Source organism: Excalfactoria chinensis, chromosome 23, assembly GCF_039878825.1.
Source record: "Excalfactoria chinensis isolate bCotChi1 chromosome 23, bCotChi1.hap2, whole genome shotgun sequence".
NCBI lineage: Eukaryota > Metazoa > Chordata > Aves > Galliformes > Phasianidae > Excalfactoria > Excalfactoria chinensis.
In genome coordinates this window covers 3,885,086-3,910,817 of record NC_092847.1, presented here as the reverse complement: position 1 = coordinate 3,910,817, position 25,732 = coordinate 3,885,086, and the positions used below count along the sequence as shown (strand labels likewise).

Sequence of the window (25,732 nt, the reverse complement as noted above, 5' to 3'; positions counted from 1 at the left end):
CATCTCATTCCATGCCATGTCATCTCATCCTATCTACACCATCCCACGCCACCCCATCCCATCCAACCCCACGGCTGAGGGCTGAACCTGCAGTGAAGCCGAGCTCCTCTTGGCTCCCACCACCAACACAGCTCTCCAGTGCCGACTTGTGCTGGGAACCAAAAATTCCTCCCTTGTTGGCAGCTAACAAGGATCACATGGCTGCCAGCACCCGTGGCTGGGAAGGCTGCTGCAGCGCCAGCAGGATACGACCCCCACCCAGCAGCCCCACCAGAATGGGAGCGATGGCACACGTGGGGTCCACAGCGGTGCTGGGAGAGCCAACAAAGGCTGCATTCACCCACAGCCGCAACGAAGCAGGTGGTAGGTAATTCATTTTATTGCATTTTATAATGCCATTGTCCATACAGATTACATGCAGCTAGACCTACTGTACAAGGGCTTACCGTCTGCCAAAGCAGACACACGGAAGGTCGGAGTACAAATACACAGCAACGCTATTTCCTTTATACAGCACGAGGGATGCAGCGGTGGGGAAGGGGCTTCATACACGTCCCCCCTCCACCTGCCTCCCTCCGGCCCCTCCCCAGAGTCACCGCCCCACCCGGCAACGAGGGGGAAAAATATAGGGAAATGAAGGAGAAGTGTTGGTGGGTGATGCTCCCCCCACCCCTCCGGGCCGCACCATGAGGGGCTCTCAGCCCAGCGCTGGGGGACGGGGATGGGGGGGTGTCCCCATTGCCCGGCTCCATCCCGTCCCCCACGTCCCGCAGCATTTCCAGGACAAAAACCCAAATGTGGGGACTTTCTCCTGGGCGGGGACGCGGGACGGTCATGTAAACAAAGCACAGAAACCCTTTGGTTTAATGCAGTTTGGGCTGCTGCTGTCCCCCCCCCACCCCGAGCACCCAGCGCTGCCCCCACGCTGAGCCCCCTCCTCACCCCCCCTCCACCGATTCTGCACGAAACGAATCAGCATTAAAAATAATAATAATAATAATAATAATTATAAAAAAAAAAAGACATTGAAAACAGAGCACATCCTGCGGGACATCAGTGAGAGAGAGCAGAGCAACGCCTTCACCCACGGGAGGTGCCCCCCATGAGCAGCACCAACACCCCAACGGGACAGAACAGTTGGTGGTAGTGGGTTTCCAACCAGTATATATAAATCTCCGTATATACAGACAGAGGGGCTCCGCCACGCGCTGCGTTTGGTCCTCAATCCTTCCTCCCCTCCCTCCCCCCCCCCCACGCCGGGCACGTGTTTGAGGTAAGATGTGGAATTCTGTACAAATCCCAACTGGCAGAAAAGGAAACACGCACCCGGGGTGTGGGGGGCTCCATCCCTGGTGGGGTGCAGGGTGTGGATGGGGCTGAGAGCAGCAGGGCAATGCGTGGCACCCACGGCCCCCCCCACCGCGGTCCCACTGTGGCTGGAGGGGAGGCACGGCTCGGAGCTGTGGGGCGGCCCAAACCTGGGCATCTTTTTGTTTTTGTTTCTGTTTTTTTAAAAAACCTCCTTTATATTTATATATTTACTTATATATATATAATATATATATATATATATATATGGTGCTCTCGCGAGCCAGGATTGCGGCTAACAACCTATAGGGCACAGGGCGGGGAGGGGTCAGGGGGTGCAAGGAGGGACCTCATTGCGGTTCTGGGGGGGGAGCTTGGGGGAATTGTACCACTAGAAAAGCTGAAACATCACAAAGTGCAGCCTGAGGGGGGGCACAGCAGGTGTGCAGGTGCTGGAGTGCTGCGTGCCCACATTGTGCTGCGTGCCCACATTGTGCTGCATGCCCACATTGTGCTGCGTGCCCATGCTGTGCTGCGTGCCCACGTTGTGCTGCGTGCCCACGCTGTGCGTGCTTTTGCTCGGCCCAGTGCAGGAAAACAAGGTTGGAAGAGCTGCTAAAAAAAATGAAATCCCCAGAGGGCAGCTGAGAAGAGAAGGGAGCAGCTATGGAAACACGCAGCCCCATGAGAGGAACAGTGGGAGCTGTGCAGAGCGCGCAGGCAGAGGGATGCAGGGCTGCAGACATCAGCAAAGCGTCACCAGAGCCACCAAGTGCCACCAGCTCTGCCTGAACCCCCCAGAATGCAGCATCCCCTCAGTGGGAAGAACGGTAAGAGGGCACATCGTCCCCTCCTCGAGGCCATCGGGGTGCTCAGGACCTCAGAGCATGTGAGGAAAGCAGGCTCTGTTGGCTGTCCCCATGCTTGGGGACAATGGCTCCTGCCTGGCACCCCTTGGCCACACTGTCCCACTGAGATGGGAGGGCATGGGAGGCTGCCCTATTTGGGATCAAATGCTCCACACAACCCCTAAAGCAGCGATGCTGAAAGCTCCAGCAAAGGGCACGGAGGGGTTTGGGGAGTGGGAGGGGGAAGCACTGCCAGTGTTTGTATGGATAGAAAAGAAGAAATCTTCCTAAGTTGGAAGGATAAAAATGAAGCCTGGATGGTTGCTGAGGGGAAACTGAGCTGTAATGAGTGCAGGTGGGGGCGGAAGGGGGGGGGGGGGGGAGGGGGGGGGGGGCACCAACACGGCAGAGAGATCCTCGTGCCCCCTCCCCACGTCCCTCCGCAGGGCAGGAAAGCAGCAGCGCACGGCACCGGCCAACCTTCATCCACACCTCCACGCGGAGCTGTAAACTTGTTTAAAACAATAACTTAAAAAGACCGAAAACAAATATTAAAAAATAATAAAGCTGTAAGGGAAGGGGGGGCGTGAGCGTGTGTGTGTGTGTGTGTGTGTGGGGGGGGAAATAACCCCTTCGCCTTCTTTGGTGGGGGCAGGCGGGGATGCTCGGCGCTGCGCTCCGCTTGTGCGCCTGCGGCGATGGAGCGGCGGAACGCGGGGCGAGTGGGGACACCTAGCGAGAGTTGAGCTCGGCAGCGCTTCGTGCTCCGCTCGGCACGGCGAGCTGCACTGAGGGATCTTCCCACCGTTATTGATTGGGATTACTGGGGTTTGTTTTTGGGGGGGTGTACGGGGGATGCTGGTGACCCCCCAGCAGGGTGAGCTTTGGGGTTCAGCGTCGCCCGGATGGTGCAACAAGGGGACGCTCCCCCAAGCTGTGGGTGGCTTTGCTCGACCTCGTGGGATCTCTGTGCGGGTGTTACAGTTACCTGAATTAGGGGATACGTGCTGCAGGGTCACCAGCACCTTGGGGACATCGCCAAGGAGACACACGGGTACAAAACAGTGCTCACCTGGGGATCCCCTGCTTGTGCCCCACAGCACGTGTCCCATTTTCAGCACAGAATGCAGACCCACAAGGTGCCCCACAGAGCCCCACCGCACTGGAGAGTGGCTCTCAGTGCCTCACAGCAGAGGAACAAGGAGGAGGGATGAGCCTAGAGAAATGCTGCAGCCAGGCAGCACCAAACGGCACCCCCAGGGCAGGAGGGGTGTTGGGTACAGATCAGGCCGTGGGGAGCCCAGGGTACCACCACTGCCACCAGAGAAAGAAAGCGCAGGGAGAAGAGGGGTGTTTGGTTGTGTCGTTCTCATTATTATTAACATTTCTTTTTGGCATCAATACCATCTGTTCACCTGAACTACGGACCTGCTGTCTCTAGACATCTTTTGGTATCTTCCCATCTGGATGCAGACGCGCAACACACACAAGAGGACAGAATGAAGGCAAAATGGGGAATGGAGAGCCCGGCTCCAGCGGGCCTGGCCTGGGGCTGAGCCCATCCCACCCTGGTGTGGATGGCAGTGCCAGAGCCCGGGCAGGGTTCTGCTGGTGGGACTCCACGTGCCAGCCTCCTATGTAGCTCCTGCAGGACTCAGAGCCCATCCCAGCTGCAATGACAAGCTTCTTCCCATCCCAGCCTTATATAGGTCTGGCCACGGGAGCCATCACCCGCTGCACCCAACGCCAAGATGCAGCTGGAGCTTTGTCTTCAGTGCCCGGCCAGGATGGCTGTCACCACCTGGATGCCACCAGCCCGGTGGTGTTGGGGACTGGAGGATGGCACGCAGGGGCTGGGCGGCACCAGCGGTGGTGACATCTGGGCCATGCAGGCATGAGGGATCCCAGCAGGCGCAGGATGGTGGTGAGGCTGCAGTGCAGGTCTCAGCCCCGTTTCTGCGGTTTCTTCCCCCAAAGCTGGATGGAGGCAGCGTGTGGGAAAAGACCGCGGGTCCTCGTAGTGCAAAACCCGCTGGGAGGAGGCTCGGCAGAGGGGTCCTGCCTCCCTGGGGCAATCGCCGGGGGTCTGGGGACATCCTGGAGCCACATCTTGGAGAGAACCCACAGCCACACGGCACGGGATGAGGGGATGGAGGAGCCTTCCTTGGAGTGTGGGTGTGGGGAAGGAAGGAGGGACGACTTCGGACAGAAACAATCTACCATCCTCGTTCACCAGTTACTAACCGAGGGAGGAGGGGGGACAACGTTCAGCTCGGGGGGTTTTGTTTCTTGTTTTGCCGCACGTCCCCCACTCCGGGGACCCACCAGTCACCAGGCAGCGGGGAGCAGGACGGGTGCCCCAAGGAAACCCTTTTGCTTTGTGGAAGTGCCTTGAAGAAACGGGTTAACGCCAGAGGTCACCTTGGGGAGGCAGGAGCCGGGCTTTGTCTGCAGCCGGAGCGCGGGCAGCGCTCGGGGTCCTTAGGACAAGTCTTCCACCGGCAGCTCCTCCTCCAGGTCCCTGTCGTCGGGAATTGTCACATTCTGGGTGGCGGTGGCCAGCAGCGAGACGGGCCGGTTGTCGTCCTCAGCCTCAGCTGGTTCCTCCTTCACGTGCACGGGGTGGCTGCTGCAGGGGGGAGAGTGGGGCTGAGCCCTCCACCTCACAGGGATGGTCCCACTGGCACTCAACCCCCAGACCCCTCACCACACGCAAACCCAGACCGCCCCTGGGTGGGGGCCATGAGCCAGCAGGGGCACCGAGCAGCGCCATCACCCCTTCTCCAACCCCACACTCTGCAGGGACGTGGCCACCCCCCATCCCACCGACCTGTACTGCTGCGGGGACAGGCGCGGGCTGCTGCTGCCGTTGCTGTTGACCTGCTCCACTGTGCTGCTGACGTCGTCGTGGCCCACGTGCAGCATCCCGCTGGCGGAGCTGGTGTTGATCATGGTGGGGCTGTTGAGCAGTGGGAAGCTGCTCTCTGCCAGCGCCGCCTGCAACGAGCAAAGGGGTGCGATGGGAGAGCGCCTCTGCTGTGCAGTGGGGTTGCCGTGGGGCAGCAGAGGCTGCTCAGTGCCACTGCAGCGCTGCCACGATGGCACAGCATCACAGCTGTGCACAGCCAGCACAGGAAGCGGAGCGTGCCCACGGCAGGGCAGGGCTGGCTGCGTGCTGCAGGGGATGGGGGTGAGCGGAGCATCCTCACCTGGTAACTCGCATTAAGTGCTCCGTAACCGAGTCCTGAAATCATGTTTTTGACTAAAGTCGGACTCCTGCAGAAGACAGAGAGCAGCCTGAGCGCCGCCGGCCCCGAGAGCCGCAGTGCTGCCAGCAGAGGGGGGGGGGGATGGCACCCACCCTGTCATCTTTGGTGGCCTTCGCTTTTGGTACTCGTGCTCATCCACGGTCCACACGGCGCCCTTGACGTTCTCCACGCGCACGAAGCACTTGTGCAGGCTCAGGTTGTGGCGGACGGCGTTCTGCAGGAGGGGACGATGAGCTCAGCAGCACAGCCGTGCCCTGACACCCACAGCCTGACAGCCGCCCTCCCCCTCATCCCCCCCAGCCCCCACGCTGCCACCGCTCACCCTGGGCTGACACAGCCTGTCCCAAGGTGAAGGCTCTGTGATGCCGTGACCCTCAGCCTGATGCTGGCACTGGGATGGGGACCGAGCAGAACAAGGGATAGTGACACCAGCGGGGACCTGAGCACCTGCTGCGGACACCAGCTCTCCTCCTTGCTTCCCCCCCACCCCCCTCCAATCCCTTTTGGGTCCTTCCCCTCCCTTTCTTCTTTACGTCGACCATCTTTACATCTCTAAATGTAAAATAAAGAGACGCACACGTAGGCAGACAGCGCAGCCCCGAGAGATACTGGCTCCCTTTTCCCCTTCCAACTCCCTGCCATTTGCTACTGCCCCTATTTCATTACCAATTTTAATTTGCCTCTAATTAAATCCTGTGTATTTTTCCGACTCACTTGCTAATCCATGAGGGAGGCAGGAGGCTGGAGTGGAATCTCTCCGAGCTATAATTACAAAGGGCCTAATCACGCCGGGGCTCTGCCTTTGAATAAATTTCCTTGCATTAAGGTTCTCAGATTCTCTGCCTTGCAAATGAGAATGACCCCAATTTCAGGAAGTTGGCCTCCGAGGGTTTTTGTTTTTTTTTTTTTCTTCTTTCTTTTTTTTCTCTCTTTTTTTTTTTTTTCTTTCTTTTTTTTTTTTTTTCCTTTTTATTTTATTTCGAGTCCTGATTCGTGATGAGAGACTAATTCGTTACGCTAAAACATTAACAGCAATTTAAAAGGTCGAATGGGGGCTGTATAAACAAAGGAGCCGGCCAGCACAACAAGGCAGAAGGAGAGGCAAGGACTGCCCCCCCCATCACCGAGTGTGAGAGTTCCCGGAAACTCACAGCACACAGCACTGTCGTCCCCCCCCCCAACCCCTTTTTTAATGGGAGGATGGAAACAAAAGCCCCTCACCCTCCCTCCTCTCTGCCCATCCCTCCAGCCGACCCCAAAGGTCTTCCCCGTCCTCCCAGTCCAGTATGGGTGGAGGGAGCCGGGAACCCCACAGGGAATCCCACACCACTTTCCCCATCTCCCTGTCCTTGTGCCCTCACTGCAAACCCTCAGCCCCAGGCAGGGAGGGGGGACAGGATCCAGCGCCGCCCTTGAACCCCCGTCCTCGGGCCAGCAAACACAGGACTTCCTTCCCTTCCTCCTTCCTGCACACGCAGGGGGCTGGTCGGCCAAACAAAGCCCCAGTTAGAAGCAGGGTGCACGGCACGCTCAGAGCCTGACTGAGCCGGCAGCATCCCTCCCCCAGTGCCCCCTGGCAGCCCAGTGCTCACAACAGCACTGTGCTGGGGAGGTGCTGGCAGGGATGTACCTGCACGAGGCAGAAGTGGAGCGAATCCCTTTGGAAGTGCTGGGAATGAGGGGCACCCCTCCCTCTTCCCCCCCCCCACACAGTGGTTCCAAACTGTTCCCACCTGGCTGGACCCCAGCTCTGGAGAGAACACGGTGCTGGTGGCACTGAGCAGGTGCCAGATGTCACCCATGAGCCACCCTGTGTGCCATGGAGCAGTGCTGCCCATCCTGGGGGGTCCACAACTCACCCATACATAGCTCTTGTAGTTTAACAGTGTTTGTTTAGTGCCAGACCTGGCTGCTCTGTTTGCTTCTCCTCTTTGCCTTTCTAATGATGTTTGCTCTATGCCCTCCAGCTCAGGACCCCCCCACTGCTCCATGGCTCTGCCCCAGTGAGGGGATGGGGCCCTGGGGGGAAACTTGGGGCTGAGGGAGGAACCTCAGAAATGTCAGTTTTCTGGAGGAAGGAAATGAGGTGATTTTTTCCTGTGCATCCCCGTCCTTCAAAAGAAACCTGGCCTTGGGCACGGGGAGTTTCATTGCACAGGTGAGGGATCTGATGCACGGGGCAGGGAAAGGGCTGTGCCAGATGGACTCACGGCTCTCTGCCCCACGGCCAAACCCCAGCACAGGAGAAACCAGCACAGCCCCACTCGATGCTCAGCGCAGCTCGGCCAGTTGCAGTGCTGCCGTGTGCCGTGAGGGGGACACCGGGCTGCACGGTGCCGCATCACCCACACGCACCAACCGGCACCAGGTTTCGGCTGCCCTGCTTCAGCAGCGCATGGGAAGCCCAGCTCCAGAGCAACCCATCGCAGCAGCCCCTTCCATCTGCAAAGCGGTCCCTTGCTCTTCTCCCACTGGGTGATTTCCAAGTAACCAGTGCCGCGCTCTCACCTTCCACGTGGCCGTGTTCCTCCTGAAGTAGGCGAACATCCTGGTGAACCAGTTGTAGATCTCGTTCAGCGTCAGCTGCCTGTCGGGGGTCTCCAGGATGGCCTGGGGAGCCAAGAGGGGACAGAGTATCACTTACAAAGAGCCTGACCTTCGTGCAAAGAGTCAGAGGGGCTCCTGCCTCCTGCTGCAGTGACGGGAGGGAGCGGCTTTGCCCAGGCAGGGCTTTGGGGTGAGCCACTCACCTGCCGGATGAGCGAGGCGTACGTGAAGGGCGGCCGGACGTCCGCGTTCTTGTAAAACTCATGGTTCTGTGCAAGCTCTGCAGGGAGGACGAGAAGGGGATGGAGGGGTGATGGCATCCCAGCCTCGTTCTGCACTGCCAGCCCCGCAGCCCCGTCCCTGCGCTCACCTGAAGATATCGGGGTGCAGAACTTCTCCGAGTTCCTCCTGCGGATGGGCCCCACACTGTGTAACGTGGAAGAGCTGATGACGGAGGGGCCCTGCCGCAGCGGGGTGATGGGGGCCGTGGCAGAGGTGGGGGGATGAGGTAAGCCGTCAGGGAACGTGTCCGAGGTGCTCTTGGAGAGGGTAGCACTCGAGACCAGGTTCAGCTGCGGGGAGGAAGGGAGAGCGGATGGGAGCGGGGAAAGTGTGGGTCTGGGTGTGCGGGGACACTGGGGTCCTCGGGCACTGGGAGTGGGATTGTGCAGACTGTGGGCAGGAGGTGAGGCAGGGGGAGCTGCTGGGGGTGGGATGTACCATGGGATGGGGATGCAGATACCGGGTAGGGATGGGATGCACCCATGCCCAAAGCAGCACCATGTGCCAATACGAGCAGCATTTCACTTCTGCCCCATGCCATGCACTGATGCTGCCACAAGAGATCGGAACTGGAGAACATGACACACATCCCGAGAAGCCCATCCATGTAGTGGCCACATGCAGGGAGAGGGGATTAAGGAGCAGGGAAAAAGGGAAGGACTGGGGGCTGTGGGTTGGCAGAGGGGCAGGGAGGGAGGTGTCTGCTTACAGGTTGGCTGAAAGGCTTTGGCTCCGAAGGTCTCATGTGGAGGTGGGCCATCATGGCCTGCAGGCGCTCACTCTCCTTTGCCAGCTGAGGAGGCAGCGGGGAGAGGGTCAGGTGGGATGGGGGCATCCCCAAGTGTGCCCGTGTCCCCACGTCCACCCCTCTGTCCATCCATCCATCTGCCCAGACGCACAGCATCACAGTAATTGTGCTCCCCGTCCCATCGCTCCCCAGCACGCAGGGAAGGGTGAAATATTCGCTGTGGCACCAGGAGAGGCGTTGAGCTCGATGGGACCTGACACGCGCTCTCCTCCCGTCACCTTCCCTTCCTGCCACAACCCCTCAAACTCGGGCTGGGAGGGGTTAATGGTGGGAGCCGGCGTGGAGTTTGTGCAAGTTTGGAGCAGCTCGGCTGCCTTCGCGCTGCCGTGGAGCTCATTAGAGCTGACAGGTCCCCCCTCGTGATGCAGACGCTCTCCGCCGACACAGCGGGAGCTCCGTGCTGAAAACTTTATAATTGGTGGCTGTGGTGGCAGCTCCCCACTCGCACACTCCGCGAGCCCTTCAGGATTCGCTTTTTTTCCTTCTCCCTTCCCTCCCCTCTTTAAGCCCCGGTAATTGCTTTCAACCCCATGTGTTACGCCAAGAGCGGGCGATGGCAGCGCAGCCCCCCTGGACTGGGGAAGCAGGGGGTCGAGTCTGCTGTGCATCCCTCCCCCAACCCCAGGCTCTGCGTCCCCCGTGGTGACACCTGGCACAGCAGGGACAGCCAGGGGAGAGGGTGACGACAGCACTGCCGGGTGCCTCAAATGTGGCCCCTCAGAGCCAGGGGGGTCAGGGAACGGGATGGGGACAGAGACAGCACGCGGAGCCTTGCCCTCCCCTCCTTCACCCCTTGCAGCCTCCAGATGAAAAAGCATCACTCCCCCCTTTTTCTCTCCTCCCTTCCCTATGAGGTGAACTACACACAGCACTTTGGGGAGTCAGAGGCAGTGGGAAAAGGACTATTTAAAGAGCTGCTGTCCAAAATAGCATCCCTTGGCCACGCTCCGAACACCACACTCGGGCTCCTCGCCCAGCACCCCACTTTGCAGCAGCCCCCGTACCCACCTGTATCTCCAGCTGCTGTACCACTTGCATCTGAACTCGACACTGGGCTGTGCTTCGGTCATCAAGTGCGTGTTCTGTATTGAGGTGTCTGAGGAGAACGTGGGGTTTTATGCTCAGACGTGCCAGTGACGTGCCCCCCACCCACTGAGGCCACAACTGGGGTCAGCTCTGCTGTGCGGACCACCACTCCCCTCCCTGATGGGGGTGGCTCTGTTAGCCCTGGTCCCTCCGTGCCAACCCAGTGCTGCTTTCCAAACCGGAGGTGGCTCATCTGCCCCGTGCAAACATGCCTGGAGAGCCTCGGCTGTGCCTTATCTGGCTTCACACAGTGAGTCAGAGGCAGGAGGGCACGCAGCCTGATGCACTGACTCACTGCTCCCGGCACCAACGGATGCCTTCGCACTCCTCCTCCTCATCCTCCCCCAGCAAAGCACTGCTGGGCCCTGTCCCAGGGGGAGGGCAGGGTGGCACACAGTCCCAGCTGCCCTCGCCGTGCCCAGGAGGGCTTTGGAAGGCTGGCCCTCGCCGAGCAGCACCGTGCCCACCACCAGCAGACAGCTGAGAGGAGGGGGGAACGCAGCAAACGAGAGAGCCCGTCAGTTCCTTCTGATGTCTTTGCTAAAAATCCTGGCTACAAAGAGATCTAATTGCAAATGAACTAATTAAGTAAACCTCTGACGAAGCGTGAAAACAATTTGTTTGACCCTGACACTAGCAGAGGGCTCCTCGACAGCAGAGTTAATCAGTCAGCACAGAGCCCACAAGCGGTGTCAGCGGCTGCCGTGCTGCCATCTGCTTCCTCCCCTCCTCTCCCCCCGGCAGGGAGCTGCACCCCCAGCCCTGCACGGGGTCTTTCCTGCTCCAGCAGCACGGCCTGCCCTGTTTTCCCCTTCTGCACAGGTTCCCCCTTTTGCATTGCCTGGGGACTGAATTTCAGGCATGCCCCAAATATCAGCGCCCCCCCCCCCCCCCCCAGAAGGCAGCACTTACTTGACAAACTGTCCCAAGTCCTCACAGAGGGTTTCGCAGCCGGGCCACTTGCATTCTCCATGGCCATAGAGTGGGTGAGAGCCGGGGGTCTCTTCATGGGAAGAGCTGCAGAGGAGGGCACAGACCCATGGAGGGGGGAGCACGGGCACTTCCTGGGGGTCAGCCCTGAGACCCTCCCCAGCCACGGCTGCATGGCTCCCAATCATCACAGAACAGAGGTTGGGGGAGAAGGGACCCTGCAGACCCTCTGGCTCCAACCCATCTCCCCGGGGGTAAAAGCAGAACGGCCAGAGCCTGACCCTACCTGTCCCTCCTCGGCGTGTGCATGGTGCTCTGCCCATTGGGCAGAGGGTGATGGGAAATGGGAGGTGAGACCTTGGCGGCCGAAAACGAGGTAGAGTTGGAGGTGTTGGTGGTGAGGTCGAGACCCTCTTGTTTGATGCTGTCTTCGACAGGCTGGGCGGCAGTGACCTCCTTCCAGAGCTGCTGCAGGTCCGAGGGGCACACAGCTGCACGGGGATGGGACACAGCCGTCAGTGGGGGGTACGGCCCAGCAGCACCTCCCCCCATCCTACCCAGTGCTCAGCGTTGCCAATCATCACCTCCTGCACATCCCCACATCACAAAACCCCAACCCCAGGACCCCCCCGCTGAGCCCCCCAGCCCCACGCCTTACCTTGAGGGAGGGTCTGCAGGGGCACGGTGCCCTGGCCTGGCGGGAGGCTCACCAGCCCCTGGCGCTGCAGGTTTAACAGGTGCTGCTGCTGGAGCTGCTGCATCTGCAGGAGCTGCTGCTGGAATGCCAGCTGCTTGTTCCCTAACGGCTGCTGGGAGACAAAAGGGAGACGGTGAGCAGCGGCATTGTGGCCCCGGGGAGGGCAGGGGCACAGCTGCAGGTGCGGGCAGCACGCCGTGGCTCCATGCTGCAGGGCCTGCTTGGCTGGCGGCCGCGCCAGGAACAGGCTTTGATCTATCGGAAGAGGAGGGGAAGAAAAGGAAAGTGGGAAAAAAAAAAGAAAAGAGGAGAAAAAAATAAAAGAGAAAGCACTGAAAAAAGGGAGGGAGCTGAGCTGGGTGTCTGTATGAGCACGAGGCACAGCTCTGCCCGCACTGCACCAGCAATGGAGAGGGGTGTCCAGCACCCAAAATGTGCCCTAACAAACACCGGCTGTGCACACCCTCCTTCCACCCCACTCCCCACAGATGATCACTACGAGTCCCCATAGGAGGGGCACAGGGCAGGGCAGCTGGCACCCAGTGCTGGTGGTCCATGGGTGCCCACCCCGGTGTCACCACATGGGGCACAGACCTGGGGGGCTCCCCCCCCCCACTCTGCCACGCTCTGACCGGCGGAACCAGCCCTAAACTTGTTAGGCAGGACGGGTCTCTGGGGAGGCACCGAGAAATCCATGAGAATTAACTGAAGGGGAGAGAATTCAATTAGGGACAGGGAAAGGCAGCTGCTAATCCAAGCGGGCCATGAGAGGGGAGCTGCCCCGGGCTGCCCGGCCTCATTAGCAGGACAGGCAGCCTGGTAACCCCGTGAACCCCTCTGTTTGCTCCGACACTGTCTGCAGGCTGTGAGGAGCCAGGCTGGCAGCAGTGTGCTGACCCCCATGGCAATGCAGCTCTGTGGGGCACAGAGCAGGATGGAACCCCTGCATGCTGCAAGCATGGTGTGCACGGGGTCCCACTGTACCACTCAGACAAGCACAAGGAGGAACCCTGGATGCTGTGGCCCTGCAGGGCTGGGATGCAGGGAGGAGAGTGGGACAGGGCTGTGCACCCCGGGCAGACACCCGTATCCCCTGCAAGCCCTGTCCTCACCCCATAGTGGAGCCGGGCCGGGCTCTCCCTGCTCTCTCCCAGCCCCATCGCCGCCCTCCCCGGGGGCCCTGGGCATGCCTAGGCTCCCCAAACACTGCCTCATTCATGGCACTTCCCGGTGGGAAGCAGGGGCAGATTGGCAGCAGATGAAGTCATCGGGATCCCCGGGGCACTCGGCTCAGCAGAACCAGGCCCTGTGGGCACACCCTGCTCTGCAGCTCCGCACACTTCAACCCACGTGTGTGTCCCTCCAGCTTCACAGTACAAGTCTGGGTCGCCCCCAACAAGTGTCACGTCCTCCCCAGGAGCCTCTGCCCACCCCAGAGTGCAAATGAAGCACTGAACAGCCAAAAAGTACATGGGTTTGGGATGCACTGTGCACACAGGCTGCACCTGCAGGGGTCCAACCCACGGCACCTACTGGTGGGGGTCCCTGATGGGATGCAAGAGCTGAGCCCGCTGTGTTTTAAGAGCTTGAACCCTTTGGCCTGGCTCCCTGCGAGGCTCTGATCACCCAGCTGGGTCCCTCAGTGTCCCCCCACCCCCATGGCAGTGACCCCCCTGGTTTGGGGCTGCGGTACCTTCCCAGCGCCGCCTACATTAGCTGCAGCTGAGTGGGTGCAGCTCACGGGGTGCGAGGCGCCGTCACTTTGATTTATGAGCACATCAAGAGGAATTTCAGCGTGACACCAGGGACTGACAGGAGCAGTTCATTAAGCTGACGCCGAGGTGAGGCAGAGGCGGCCCCCCGTCGTCCCTCCCCAGCCTGGATGGACTTGGGGGGCTGTGCTGGAGCGGGCCCGGGGGGAGCAGGGGCAGCCCCCTCCATTGGAGCACACAGGGACCCCCTTGCTCTGCAGGGCTCTGGGAACAGCGGGCTGGGGAGGAATGGCACATGGCAGCAGCTCGGCCACCCTTTGCCACAGGGGGAAGGGATGTCCCCAGCCCCAGAGCACAGCACTGGGATGCTGAGGGTTCTCTCTTGCAAAGCAACACAGCAAACAGCTCTGGGACACACCACAGCCCTGCTCCATCCCACTGAGGCACCCACCCGTGCCCCTTCTCCCCGGCAGCATTTCTCAGCAGACACATTTCTCCTTTCCTCTGCAGCGCTTTAATTACAAGTTGCCACGCTCTCTTTAAGCCAGATCTGATCCTGGAGCCAGAGCAGCAGCTGCAGCTCTCAGAGATGGCTGCAGGAAGGCTGACCCCTGTGCACCGCGTGGGCACAGCGATGGCAGCCGCAGTCAGAGCCTTGTAAAGCTCGAGTGGGTGCCAGCATGCACCACAGACAGCAGCAGCGCTGGGGCTGCAGCAGTGTGCACAGCATGGAACAGCCCTGGCAGCACCAAGTACAGAGAGTAGGGAGGAGAAAAGGGTTCCTAAGCCCTGCTCTGGGGTCCCACTACAGCATCCTGGGTGTGCTGCTGCCACATGGCTGAACTGGGACCATGCAATGGGGCAGGGCTGTGCCAGTCCTGCTCTGCCCTCCCCTTGAGGGGAGGATTTGTCCCAGGGGCCACTGAGTCCCACGTCCCCTCTGACGGGCCCTGCTGCTCCCCCAGGTGCTGGGATTTGCACACGCCTTGTTTTCTTCCTGCTGGTCCCCTTTTATTTGCAGCCAGATCTGATGGCCCAGAACCCATCTGCATGAGCTCACCTCTTTGGGTTGCTGCTTTCCGGCTTGCTGTTGTGTCAATAGCTGCAGGTGAAGCTGCTCCTGTTGCTTCTTGTAGTATTCCTGCAACTGGGAGGGACGGGAGGAGAGAGGACGGATCAACACCAGCAACACCCAGTTGGCTCCCTGCCCTGCACTGCCAACCCCATGCTGCAGCCACGCAGCTCCTGCAGACACCCAGTGCCGAGCACAGCACCCCTGTGGCCATCCCATGTGGCATAAAAGCTGGGAGCATCCTCCTGAGAGCTCTGCACCCCCACAGCCAAGCAACCCCAAGCTCCCATCCCCATCCTGAGCACGGAGCGCACACCCAGGAGAGGGCTCTCCATGGGGCAGCGATGAGGTGTGAGCACATCTGTTCCGACAGGAGCAACCCCACGTCCCAGCAGCAGAGAATCCCCCTCCCAGCCCCACACACTCCATGGATGTTGCTGCAGAGCCCCCGCCGCCCCACGCCCTCTGCAGGCTGTGTGTGCAGGGAGGACACTCAGCAGGGAGACCCACATCCCATCTGCTGAGGCACAGTGAGGGTGATGCCCTGCAGCGCTCAGCCCCACTCAGCTTCCACCAGCACGGCCCCACGGCGCAGCACGGCTTATGGGGCTGGAGGCGGCGGGGGGCGAGCGCGGGTGGGTGGCTCTGGCTCAGGAATGCCCCTTAGGATGCCGGGAAGCCTTTATCAGCTCGGGGCTGACAGCGCTGACAGCAGCAACTTTGCTTTTTCTGTCGGTGAACAGGTTTGGAAGGCCTCGGTGTTTACCCGAAAGCCAATCAAAGCCGGGGCTCTGCCGCATGGTCGAGCGCGGCTGCGGGAACATTGGGTCAGGGGTGAGAGGTGTGATGTTTGGTTTTCTTCTGGTAGAGAATGCGAGCTATTCCGGCCTGGGTTGTTTAATTTGCAGTCAAACGTGTTTCTTTATCCGGCTCCAAAGAGGCTGCGGGAGGACCCACCCAGGGTAGTGTTTACCCTTTGTTCTTTCCCTGGGGCCAACCTTGAGCCCTTATCAGCCTGTTTGGAGTAAACAGGTACTGGAGGCAGGAGGAAGGGTGGGGAGGATGCTTGTGGGATCGCTCCTTCCCTCTCTCCGCCAGCGGAGGTGTTTACTGAGCGGCCCCGCTTTGTGCCACACTTGGGCTTTGGTTTTTTCCTTGTCTCCCTCCTCTTCCCTCATTGCTCCTTTCACACGCGAGGAGCACGTGGGAATGCTGCAAGAATCAGCCCTGGATCTGGGTGGAAGCATGCAGACCCACCTGGCCTCCAGCCCCATGCCAGCCCCCAGCTGCCCCCAGGGCACAGCTCTGTGTGCTCTGTGATCCCTTCTGCAGCTGCACCCGCAGCTCTCCCGGTGCAGGATGTGCCGGGGACCCCCGGGGAAGGGCAGAGGGAAGTTGGGAACCTCAGGGGGAGCGGCATTACCTGCTGCAGCATTATTGCCTGCTGCTGCTGCAGGAGGGCCTGGAGCTGCGGTGGGGACAGGATCTGCTGCATCTGCTGCGGCGTGATCATCTGCGGGGACATCATGGCCACAGACACAGGGACCTGCGGAGAGGAGGGACACACACGTCAGCACACTGCTGGTCCCAGCCCTCCCCACATGCTGACAGCCTGCATGCCCCCATCCCAAACCCTTCACCAACCACCTCCCGCATCCCCTATCTCCACATCCCATTTGGAGATGCCCCGTCCTGGCACATGGGACTGCCCTGATCCCAACGTGGGGATGTGATGTGGTGCTGGAGGCAGAGAGGTGCCTGCAGGAACGAAGCACTGAGAATCAGTACTGCCTCAGGTGCAGCCACTGTCCTCCTATGGGCATGGGTAACACCCCAAAGCAGCACTGGGCATTCAGTGGGGCTCTCAGTGCGCGCAGGAGGGGGGTATCAAGGGAAGATCCCTGTTACCCAAATCTGCAAAGCACAGCATGGAGCAGAGTGGGACTGGGCTCTTCATCAGCCCCAGTCCCAGCCCCAGCCTGCAGGATGATGCCATGGCTCCCCAGTGCTCCCTGGGTGCTTCTTCCGTGCAAGCCAAGCACGTGGGTCCGAAGACCTCCAGAACCAAGAGAGAGCCATGAAGATGGTGGCTCTGTGGCAGAATCTCGCCCTAAGCCCAGGCAGGAGCCCCAGCACTGCCTCCCCCCGCCAGCACCCGGCCGCACCGGAGCGTGCTGACCTTCAAGGGAGATTGCAAAGGCTTATCTGTTTGCTCAGGCACCGGGCTGGAGGGAGGTGTCAGGAGCACGCTGAGCTCCGTTTGTCACCATGAGCCCCCCCAGGCACCAGCGGGTCAGGGTTAGTTATTAACTGCTGCTGGGTGCTCACAGAGGGGCAGCACTGGGGGCCCGAGGACATCCCAGCACAGTGATACGGACCAAGTGGGATGACACCCCACCCAACAACAGCAACCCCAGCAGCGAGCTGGGCCGGAGGAGTCCAAACCAAACCATGGCCAACCCCACGGCGTCCCCCTGCCCACGCAGTGCTCAGGTGTCAGTGTGCAGCTGTGCAACATCTGGTGGGAGCGATGTGCGCAGGGTCTGCTCACGCGCTGGGAGCAGAGGAGCATCCCGCTCCTTTCCCTGCACTGATTCATCAAGCTGGCAGCGTGCTCAGAATGAGAGCCCCTAATTAATTGCTGCACGCATCCCCCCCCCAGCCCTGGCTGCCTCCCCACCCCCATGCCACGGCCCCTCATCCGCCGTTGCTGGCATTTTCCAATCGGAGGCATCCTAATTACCGGAGAGTTATAACACCTTCCATTTCTCGCCCAACGGACTGACACCCTGTCAAGAGCAAAGAGAATTGCCAGAGGTTTTGACAACACTAATTGCCCCTATAATCTAAAAACACAAAGGAGAGGCGATTAGTCGAGAGGGCCCCAGCTCTCGATCCGACACGAGGTTTTCACAACGTTACAAGAAAACAAAAGCGACGCTTTTTAGAGTTTGATGGCTGCTAACAAAAGCGGAATTATATTTTCATACAACCTTTGTCTGCATTAAATGCCTTTTTTCTCCCGCGCTCCGACGCGGGGCTGACGTGGGAAGGTGGTGGGGTGAGGCTGAGCATCGGCGCAGCGCAGCTCCCTGCCCAGATGTTGTGATGGCTCCGAGCAGGGCAGGAACTTGGAATCCAATGGGAAATTCCTACTTGCAGCAAACTCCGCTCACGGGGCAGCCCTCGGGATGCAGCTGGGGATGGGCAGCATGGGAGATGGGAGCATTGCAGGCTGCCCAGCACCCAGGCTCAGTCCGGGGCTGGCATCTGCCATGGGCACACAGCAGGGCTTGCCTCACCGCTGGCCTCCTGCCACCCCGCAAAATGCTTACGAACAGCTCTGGCTGCCTCACAAACAGACCCGACGATGCTGCAGCGGATCGGCCGGCTCCATCTCCCGGGGGTGATTTTCCCAGTGCTCAGGGTTGTAATCCCAACGTGCCAGCGCTGGGCTGGGGGCGGAAAACAAGACGGGTATTAAAGGGAGCTCAGCGCCACGCGGGGCCAAAGCTGATTTGGCCGGGCTGGGGAGCAACGCTGTTTGCTTTCTTCCTTTTTGTCTTTAACGTTCTTTTTCAACAGCTTGCAAGGAACGCATCGTCCCCGCAGTGGGAGCAGGAGCGAGGTGTGGAGCAGGGCATCCATTCCAGCTGTGAGGCATCCCACTGTCAGCATCACACGGAGCCACGGCGAAGGAGCATCCCCATCTCCACATGACAGCCCCAAAACCCAAATGCAACAGCTTCAAACTGAAGGCTTAGCTTGGAATGGCAGGAGATAGAGCCCCTGCTTTGTCCCACCTGTGCCCCAACCCCGCTCACCAGGTGGGGATCAACCCAATGCACTAACGGGGTGTAACTGGGCTGCTGGCAGGGGAAAGGAAGCGGGGCTGGGGAGGAAGGGCTCAGAATGGGGGGCAGGGACAGGCTGGGTGTTCGGATGGAAATACAGTGCGGTGCGGGACGGGCGGCTGCCTTCCTTCAGGAGAAGGACCGCAGAAGGGCTGGTATTGATCTGCCTTCATTACCCATTTCACTCCAGTTTCAAATCAACAAAATACACTTTTCCGCTCCGCTGCCCTCCCCGCCGCCGCAGACAAAAGAAAAGCAATTTCCCGCAGTTTGCTCTGAGCCCCTCTCCCTTTCGCTGCCGCTCCGTCCCCCCTCAGAGCTGTGCAGCCGCATTGAGGGGCCCCAGAGGCTGATTTCTGGTCACTCCGTGGCACTGCAATGGATGGAGCCTGGCACTGATACTGCAGCACGTGGGCACTGTGAGCCATGGAGAGCGGCACGGCGCTGAGCTCGCTGCACAACGTCGCAACTTTGTCCCACTCCGCCAACATCACCAGCACTTCCAGGCTGCCAAGAAGCAGAAATGCTTTGGACCGTCCCAGGGCGATGGCTCTGGGGCCGCAGCTGTAGCCCAACGTCAGCTGCACGGCTCCGTGCTCAGCTACACCTCCAGGCATCTGGGGGCACCGAGGGTTCACACGGAACACACTGCCCGCGATCCCTATCGCACCCAGCAGCAGCTCCCTGTTTGCTTTCAGGAGCACGCCGCTGCCGACTGCCATTAATATTGCTGCTGGCACAGCGCCCCACCAACTCCCAACCCCAGCAGTGGGGAACCCACAGCGCTTTGGGTTTGGGTGCTCAGCACCGGCATGCAGCCTTCCTCCTCCTCCTCCTCGCCCCGCAGCCTCCTGGCCAGTCTCACCCACACCACCGCCGTCAGATAAACTTCCTTTCAAAGCAGCCCGCTTAATCCCCATCTCCCCCCGCGCAATCCCGCTCCAGCTGCTGGGCAGGGGAGGAAGAGGCCGGGCTGCTGAGTTATGAGCTATTTCTGACTCACGTCTACAACTTTCACAAGTTCTTTTGCAACACAAAGGGAGGAGGGCAGCAGATGCAGTTAACCCTGCTGCAGCCGGCCGGCCAGCAGCGCACAGCGCTTACCGGAACGTGACTTCACTCTTACTGCCTTTGTCTCGCGTGGTATTTTCCATGTGGTGACTGCATTTCCTTCCTGCAGACACCGCTGGAAAAAGGCCGCCTGTCTGCAGCTCACGTTGACTCACTGCTGCTCGGACCCATGGAGGTTGGGGGTGTAGGGCTGTGGGTCCCCCCTGGCCCCACAGGGACACAGTGGCACCCACGTGGCTCAGGGAGAAGTGGCACTGCATGCACGCTGAAATTTAGCCATGCCCTGGCCATACAACCTCCAAAGGAGACAGCAAGGCAAGGCCAGGAGCACAGGGTGGATGGGGCACCCCAAGCAGAAAGAAACCTCACCAAGGGGCCAGAGGCTGCTTGCAACCAAAATGCAATTCAGCAGCATGAGAAAAAGCAAAGGGGAAGGGCACAGGGTATGGCCTCATCTTGGTGCTCTGCTCCCATTCTGGGTGGAGAGGAGCCCACCGGAGCCCATTCCCAGCCCCACACAGCCCCCTCCCTGCCACCTGGTACAGGCAGGACCTCCAGCTTGGGAAGCGAGCGTGCTAATTACTTTCCTTTGTTAATTAAACCCACGTGGCTCTAATAAGGTAACCTGCTGTTCTCCGATAAATTTAATTAGCCTGAAGGGAGAGCCCCTCCGCACAGCTATTTAAATTGTCACTTCCCATTCACTTGGGTTTTGCTTCTTTTCACCTCCCCTGCTCTCTGGGCTCACCCCTGCTTCCCCCCCACTTTCTCTGCCCCTTTTCTCCCTTCTCTCTGCACTTTCCTTTGGCCAAGGCACGGAGCCAGGAGAAGACACCCCCCCCGATGGCACTGTGTCCACTGGAAGCCCACTTTTCAGTGCCACCAACACTCACCCCATGGGTCCCCTGCACAAGGACCCAGCTGGCTCCAGCCCCAGGGACTGCCCCTAACCCAGTGCCTACCTGTGGGTACGAGTTCTCCCCCAGCACCAGGGAGCTCTGCGCTTCCACCCAAACACTGCCCCAAGGCGAAGTGGCACCCGGTGCCCTCCTCTCCATGCCACCATCCCTCCTGTGCCCATGTCCCCCAGGGGGACCTTTCCCCCAAACACAACCTTGACCCCGAGCAACCCTTTCCTTCCCATCGTGCCGTTACAGAAGCAGCCAAAGGAATGGGACATGTGTGCAGCCAGGGGCTGACGCACCAAACCCTGGCACCTTTCTGGAGCTCTGCAGGGCATCAGTCTCTCTCTCTGGGCTCCCGCTGCGTTGCGGCCATCCCACAGACGGCACTGCCCGGCCCTGCGCATCAGCGCCGCTTTGCAGCCGAGCCCTTCCCAAAAAGCTCCGTAGAGGGGGAGGTCCTGGGGCTCACCTGCACCGCCGGCTGCTTGCCCTCATTGCTGCTGGGGGAGCTCAGCCCCGCGGCCTGCTGCAGCAGGAACTGGCGTGCCACCTGGAGAGCCTGCAAAAGAGACACACGGGGTGGGCGGTGGGAAGGGGCCCTCTGCCTCCTCCTCCTCCCTCCGGGCTCACTCGCCCTTCAGCTGTGGGTCCTCCCACCGTGGTTCCCTGTGGGTTTGGTTAAGGGGGCACAAAGGAGGGCAGCGCCCGATGCTCTCCTGCACCACCAGCTCATCCAGGCACAAAGCACTCACCCTGCTCTACCGGCCCCCTCCGCAGCACCCAGCGCCTTCCCATGGCAACATGCACCCAGCATCACAGCACTGCACACAGCCAGCACCTGCCGTGCCACGTGCCCAAAGACACCGGGTGCCGTCACACAGCGTGCAGCACAGCTTCCAGCACAGCTTCCAGCACAGCTTCCAGCACAGCTTCCCGCTGCTGCCCGGATTGGGGTTGTGGGAAGTGCAGGAGGACGCCTCCGTTAGCGGCATCGTGCCGAGAAGTCTCACGGCAGCAGAAGGCGCAGGCTCTAAGTGCTGACAAACTCATCGCTGCACCCAAAGTGCAGAAATAAAGCAGAATCTCAGCTCTTGTGGCCTGCAGAGCTGGTGCAGGGCACGCTCCTCCCCGGGCCCCGTTACTTCCATGCTATTAACAGCGATAGATGCGCATCGGTAATGCGCACACAAAGCCATGTGACAGTTATGACAGCTCAAGGTCTGATGTTTTAATTACTTTTCAAAATGAAAACAGTAATTCCAGTTAAAAGCCAAAGGGTGGAGGGAGCTGATGCAAAGCTGCTTTGCATTGCGGAGCAGGTTGGGGATGGGGCTGGGACTGCAGCCCTGCGCACAGCCCTGCCCTGTGCAGAGCAGCCCCATGCACATCTGTGCCCCTGGGCAGCTTCTCAGGGCTCTCTATGAGTCCATTTCTCAGAGCTGTGCAGGGCTTTGCTTCTTCCACCCACACTGCATGGAATCCATCTGCAGCTTTGGGGGCTGCATGGAGCTGCTGCCCGACGCCCGCAGGAGACCCCTGTAGCACTTCTCTCCCCACACCCCCAACATGCCCTGTTTGCTCTTTGTGCACCAATGGGAGTGAGGAGCTGTAAGGCACCAGGAGGGCCTGGGATTGCTGCAGGCTCTGCGCTGAGCATCACCAATGCTGGTGGGCAGCAGCACTGGGCAGGCAGGGCACTGGGGGGCACAGTGCCACCGGTGTCCCATGGCAGCAGTGGGGCCGCAGGGGGCCGAGCCATTGCCTCTCAGGGGGGAATTTAATTCACTCCCCGCTGGCTGCCTCACTTTGGTGTGCTCTCAAGCACGAAATTACAAGATTTACAGGAAAAAAATGGCATGGCCTCAGGACCGCACACAGGGCACCCCCCCCCACAGCGCCCGCTGCCCCCACACCGCTGCCTCCATTCGGCTCAGCCATGGGAGGCTGCGCAGAGCCCTGAAATGCTGTATGGGATCAAAGGGAAATGGTGCTCAGGAGCCGACAGGTGGGAGGGGAACGGTGAAACCTGCAGGGCCAAGGAAAGACATTGTGGCATCCTTGTAGAGGGCACTGCGGTTATAGAGACCCTCACTATAGGGCACCTTAGTGATGGGGTACCTTTGTTATAGACTATAACACTATAGAGCACCTTGGTTATAGGGCACCACAGTTACAGGGCACCTTCTCTATAGGGCACCCTCATTATAGAGCACCACAGTTATGGGGCACCCTGTTTATATAGGAATATATGGGCCGTCCTGGTTATAGATAGAGCTGTATGCATCCATTCAGCACAGCTCCAGGATCCTCTCTCCCAGGGGTACAGAGGGGTGCAGCCCCCACCCTGTGCTGGGATAATGGGGAGGCAGAGGGGCGCAGCTCTCCCCCAGCACAGCTGTGTTCAGCTCCCGGCTCCATCATGTGCACAAAAAGATGATTTTTTGTCTGATATTTGTTTCAATCACAGCCCGCTGCACGGTGCCATTCAAGAGTCATTAGCACGTTACCCGTAATTAGGAACGAATGGGTTGTGTCAAATTCATCATGCTCCTGGACGGCTCCCTTTGATCAGCAAATTACCCCATCAAAAAAGTTTGTGGTGTCTCTGGGAGCTGGTGCTGTGGGGCTGTGCCCTCTGCAGTGCTATGAGCTGGGGGTACAACAGCACTGGATCCTGGCTGGGCTCTGCTCATTTAATACTTGAGCTTCTTTCCTTTTGTAAGCACTGCAAAGAGGTGAAGGAAGGACCTAAGAAGTGCCTGGATGCCATCCATGTACAGGTGCCCCCCCTGGACAAAACCCAGCACTCCCATCCTATAGGGATAGGACCTATAGGTCCTATAGGGACCCAGCACTCCCACTCTATAGGGATCCCACCCCTATAGAGCTGTGTACACAACCAGGGGATGGGGTGAGAAACTGCTGGGTTTTGTTTGGTGACAAAATGAAAGGGAAAAAATAAACAGAAAGGAATCGAGAAAAAACAAAGGGAAGAAAATGAAGGGAAAGAAAAGGGGAGGAAAAAGGAAAAAAGAGGCAAAATAAAAAGGAAGAAAATAGGAAAAAGGAAAAGGAAAAAAAAAAGGAAAATGAAACAAAAAGGTAAAAAAAAATGAAAAAGAAGGAAAAAAGAAAATTAAAAAAAAAAGGGGGAAGGAAAAAAGGAGGAAAAGAGGGAAAAAAAAGGAGAAGAAGCAAAAAAAGCAGCGGCGTTTTGACACAAAGCTCCTAAAAATGACATGGAGACATTCCAGGAGCAGAGCTGTTAAAAGGAGGCGCGGATATTTTTAGATGGATATTAACGGTAAATGATGCCATATTGAACAGCACTTCCACCCAGCCCAGCCCCGGCCGAGCTTAACCAGAACCAAATGGCTCAAAAAAGAGCAGAATGAAGAAAATGACACAGGGAAAGGAACAAAGTGTGCTGGGCGGCCCTTGGCAGCAGTGCGGGCACCCATCGCTCCCATCCCTCCCCTCTGTGCAGGATTGGGGTCAGACCCACAATCTGAGGGCACTGTGGGGCTCCCCAACCCCTGCCCCAAATCCCTCCTGTGTTTGTGCCCGACGCTCTCAATCCAACTTCTCAAAGTTGCTGCTTTTCTTTTGGAGCCTTATTTCCCCCAATAACTCGCCCTCCACGTTGCCTGCGTCCGCACGTTTCTGGAGCAATCTAGGGGACCCCATGAGCTCCAAACCAACCCCAGCACTCAGGGCCCTGCTCTGCACAACCCCCCCAAGCAGCAACAGCCCCTCGGCCCCAGAGCACACATAAATACCCCAAAGCCCCAGTGCTGCCCTGTCCCACACCCCAGCACTGGGCAGCGCCCCCCACCCCATTTCCCCCATGGGGATGGGGCCAGGTCCAACCCGTGGGTCCAACCCCCTCCTTAACAGCCCCGGATGGGCTCTTTGGGGCACGGATGCCGGCATGCTGGAGGTCTGTCAGCGTTCCCACAGCAACGATGGGGGGAGATGCTGGGGGCCGGGCCGCCCTCCCATGCCCCCGGCCGACCTCTCCCCTCCGCCAGCCCCGGCACAAAGCCGTGCGCGCTATTCAGGCTCGGCAGCCGGGGCCCCTCCATTGAAAGCTGAGGATTTCAGGGCAACGCCGTCCCCTGGGCCGGGGGAGAGGGAAGGGAGGGGGTGTGCGGCTGCTCTGGTCCCTCCAGAGCCTGGGAGGTGCTTCCAATGGGATGGATGGATGGCACAGAGATGAGCTGGGATGGACCAGAGCAGGAGCCAGGAGGGCACAGAGCAGCTCCAAAGGGTCTCGACCACCTCACGATGCACAGACCTCCCTCAGGGGTACAGCAGGGATCCCCAGCACCACATAACCAAACCCTGAGCCCAGCCCAGCAGCTCTGGTCCAAACCCACAGAGAGAATCTGGATTCCAGCTCCATTGGATGCAGAGCCCAAAGGCACAGCTCACAGCTCCAAAACCAACCCGAAAAATGAGGGCAGAGCACAACACCTTGTTGGGAAATGTCCCATAAAAGCAAGCCCGAGTTCAAAGCCACTGGTGGCTCTACAAGCTCAGGTGGGGGCACTGAGTGCTGGCTTTCCATGCCCCCCAACCCACACTGCTTTGCACAGCCGAGAACGAGATTTCAGCACGGAGCAGCTGTCAGACAGCAGCACCCAACACGGGCTGGATGCAAAGCCCTCAAAGAGCATCTAATGGGGCACAGCTTCCTGCCCAGGGCCATTGCTCCTGACCCTGCGGGTGCTCAGGAGGTCAGAAGCTGTGGGGACACCCCCTTCCTCCCCAGGTGTGGCACTGCGGACGCCGTTTGGTTCTGCTTGTACCCAACCCAACCTTCAGAACTCCATGTTGGAGCCACCGGGAGCCCAAAAGGAAGAGAAGCAGCAGGGAGACACTTGGGGACAGAGACGAAATGCGGGCAAGGAGGTGAGATTTGGGAGAAAGAGGGAGATTTGGGCCAAGAGGTGAGATGCAGCCCCGGCCATGCGCTGAGCTGGGATTCACGCCGTGTGCACCGCTATGGGTGCAGCCAAGAGCTCAGCGCTGTGCAGACCCCCACCTCCCCCTCCCCGCATTGCACACAGAGCACAGCCCGGCCTGCAGCTCGCAGCTCTTTGCCTGCACGGGGCTGCACGGCCACGATCCATCCAACCTGCAACTCGGGGCCGGGGAGGGGAGCGCGGCGCTCCCAGGGTGACTCGCGGGAGCATTACACGCATGATTACCCTTCAGAGCAGGGGAACAGGGGCTTAACTGCGTGCGAAACGGCTGTTATTCAGGTAATGGATTTACAGCACTCACTACTAAAGTATCAGACACAGCAATTTTTTACAGCTTTCACGCTGGAATTTATGG

At 59.5% G+C, this 25,732-nt stretch overlaps 1 protein-coding gene across 6 annotated transcripts in view; it reads right to left on the bottom strand.

Moving 5' to 3' along the window:
• Window positions 1-2,563: 2,563 nt before the first annotated feature.
• Window positions 2,564-25,732, bottom strand: part of FOXP4 (forkhead box P4) — a 35,429-nt gene continuing 12,260 nt past the window's right edge. For 3 of the 6 annotated variants that reach the window (XM_072355920.1, XM_072355921.1, XM_072355923.1), the window contains exons 3-17: window positions 20,859-20,948; window positions 15,983-16,105; window positions 14,548-14,634; window positions 11,737-11,887; window positions 11,365-11,569; window positions 11,061-11,165; window positions 10,071-10,158; window positions 8,964-9,047; window positions 8,343-8,544; window positions 8,176-8,252; window positions 7,934-8,035; window positions 5,518-5,639; window positions 5,366-5,432; window positions 4,987-5,153; window positions 2,564-4,785 (exon numbers count right to left, since the gene is read on the bottom strand). In XM_072355920.1, coding sequence (XP_072212021.1) covers window positions 4,638-4,785; window positions 4,987-5,153; window positions 5,366-5,432; window positions 5,518-5,639; window positions 7,934-8,035; window positions 8,176-8,252; window positions 8,343-8,544; window positions 8,964-9,047; window positions 10,071-10,158; window positions 11,061-11,165; window positions 11,365-11,569; window positions 11,737-11,887; window positions 14,548-14,634; window positions 15,983-16,105; window positions 20,859-20,948 — 1,818 coding nt within the window. In that variant the 3' untranslated portion in view covers window positions 2,564-4,637. The remainder of the gene's footprint in view (window positions 4,786-4,986; window positions 5,154-5,365; window positions 5,433-5,517; window positions 5,640-7,933; window positions 8,036-8,175; window positions 8,253-8,342; window positions 8,545-8,963; window positions 9,048-10,070; window positions 10,159-11,060; window positions 11,166-11,364; window positions 11,570-11,736; window positions 11,888-14,547; window positions 14,635-15,982; window positions 16,106-20,858; window positions 20,949-25,732) is intronic. The other 3 variants (XM_072355924.1, XM_072355925.1, XM_072355926.1) reach the window with 3 other exon arrangements.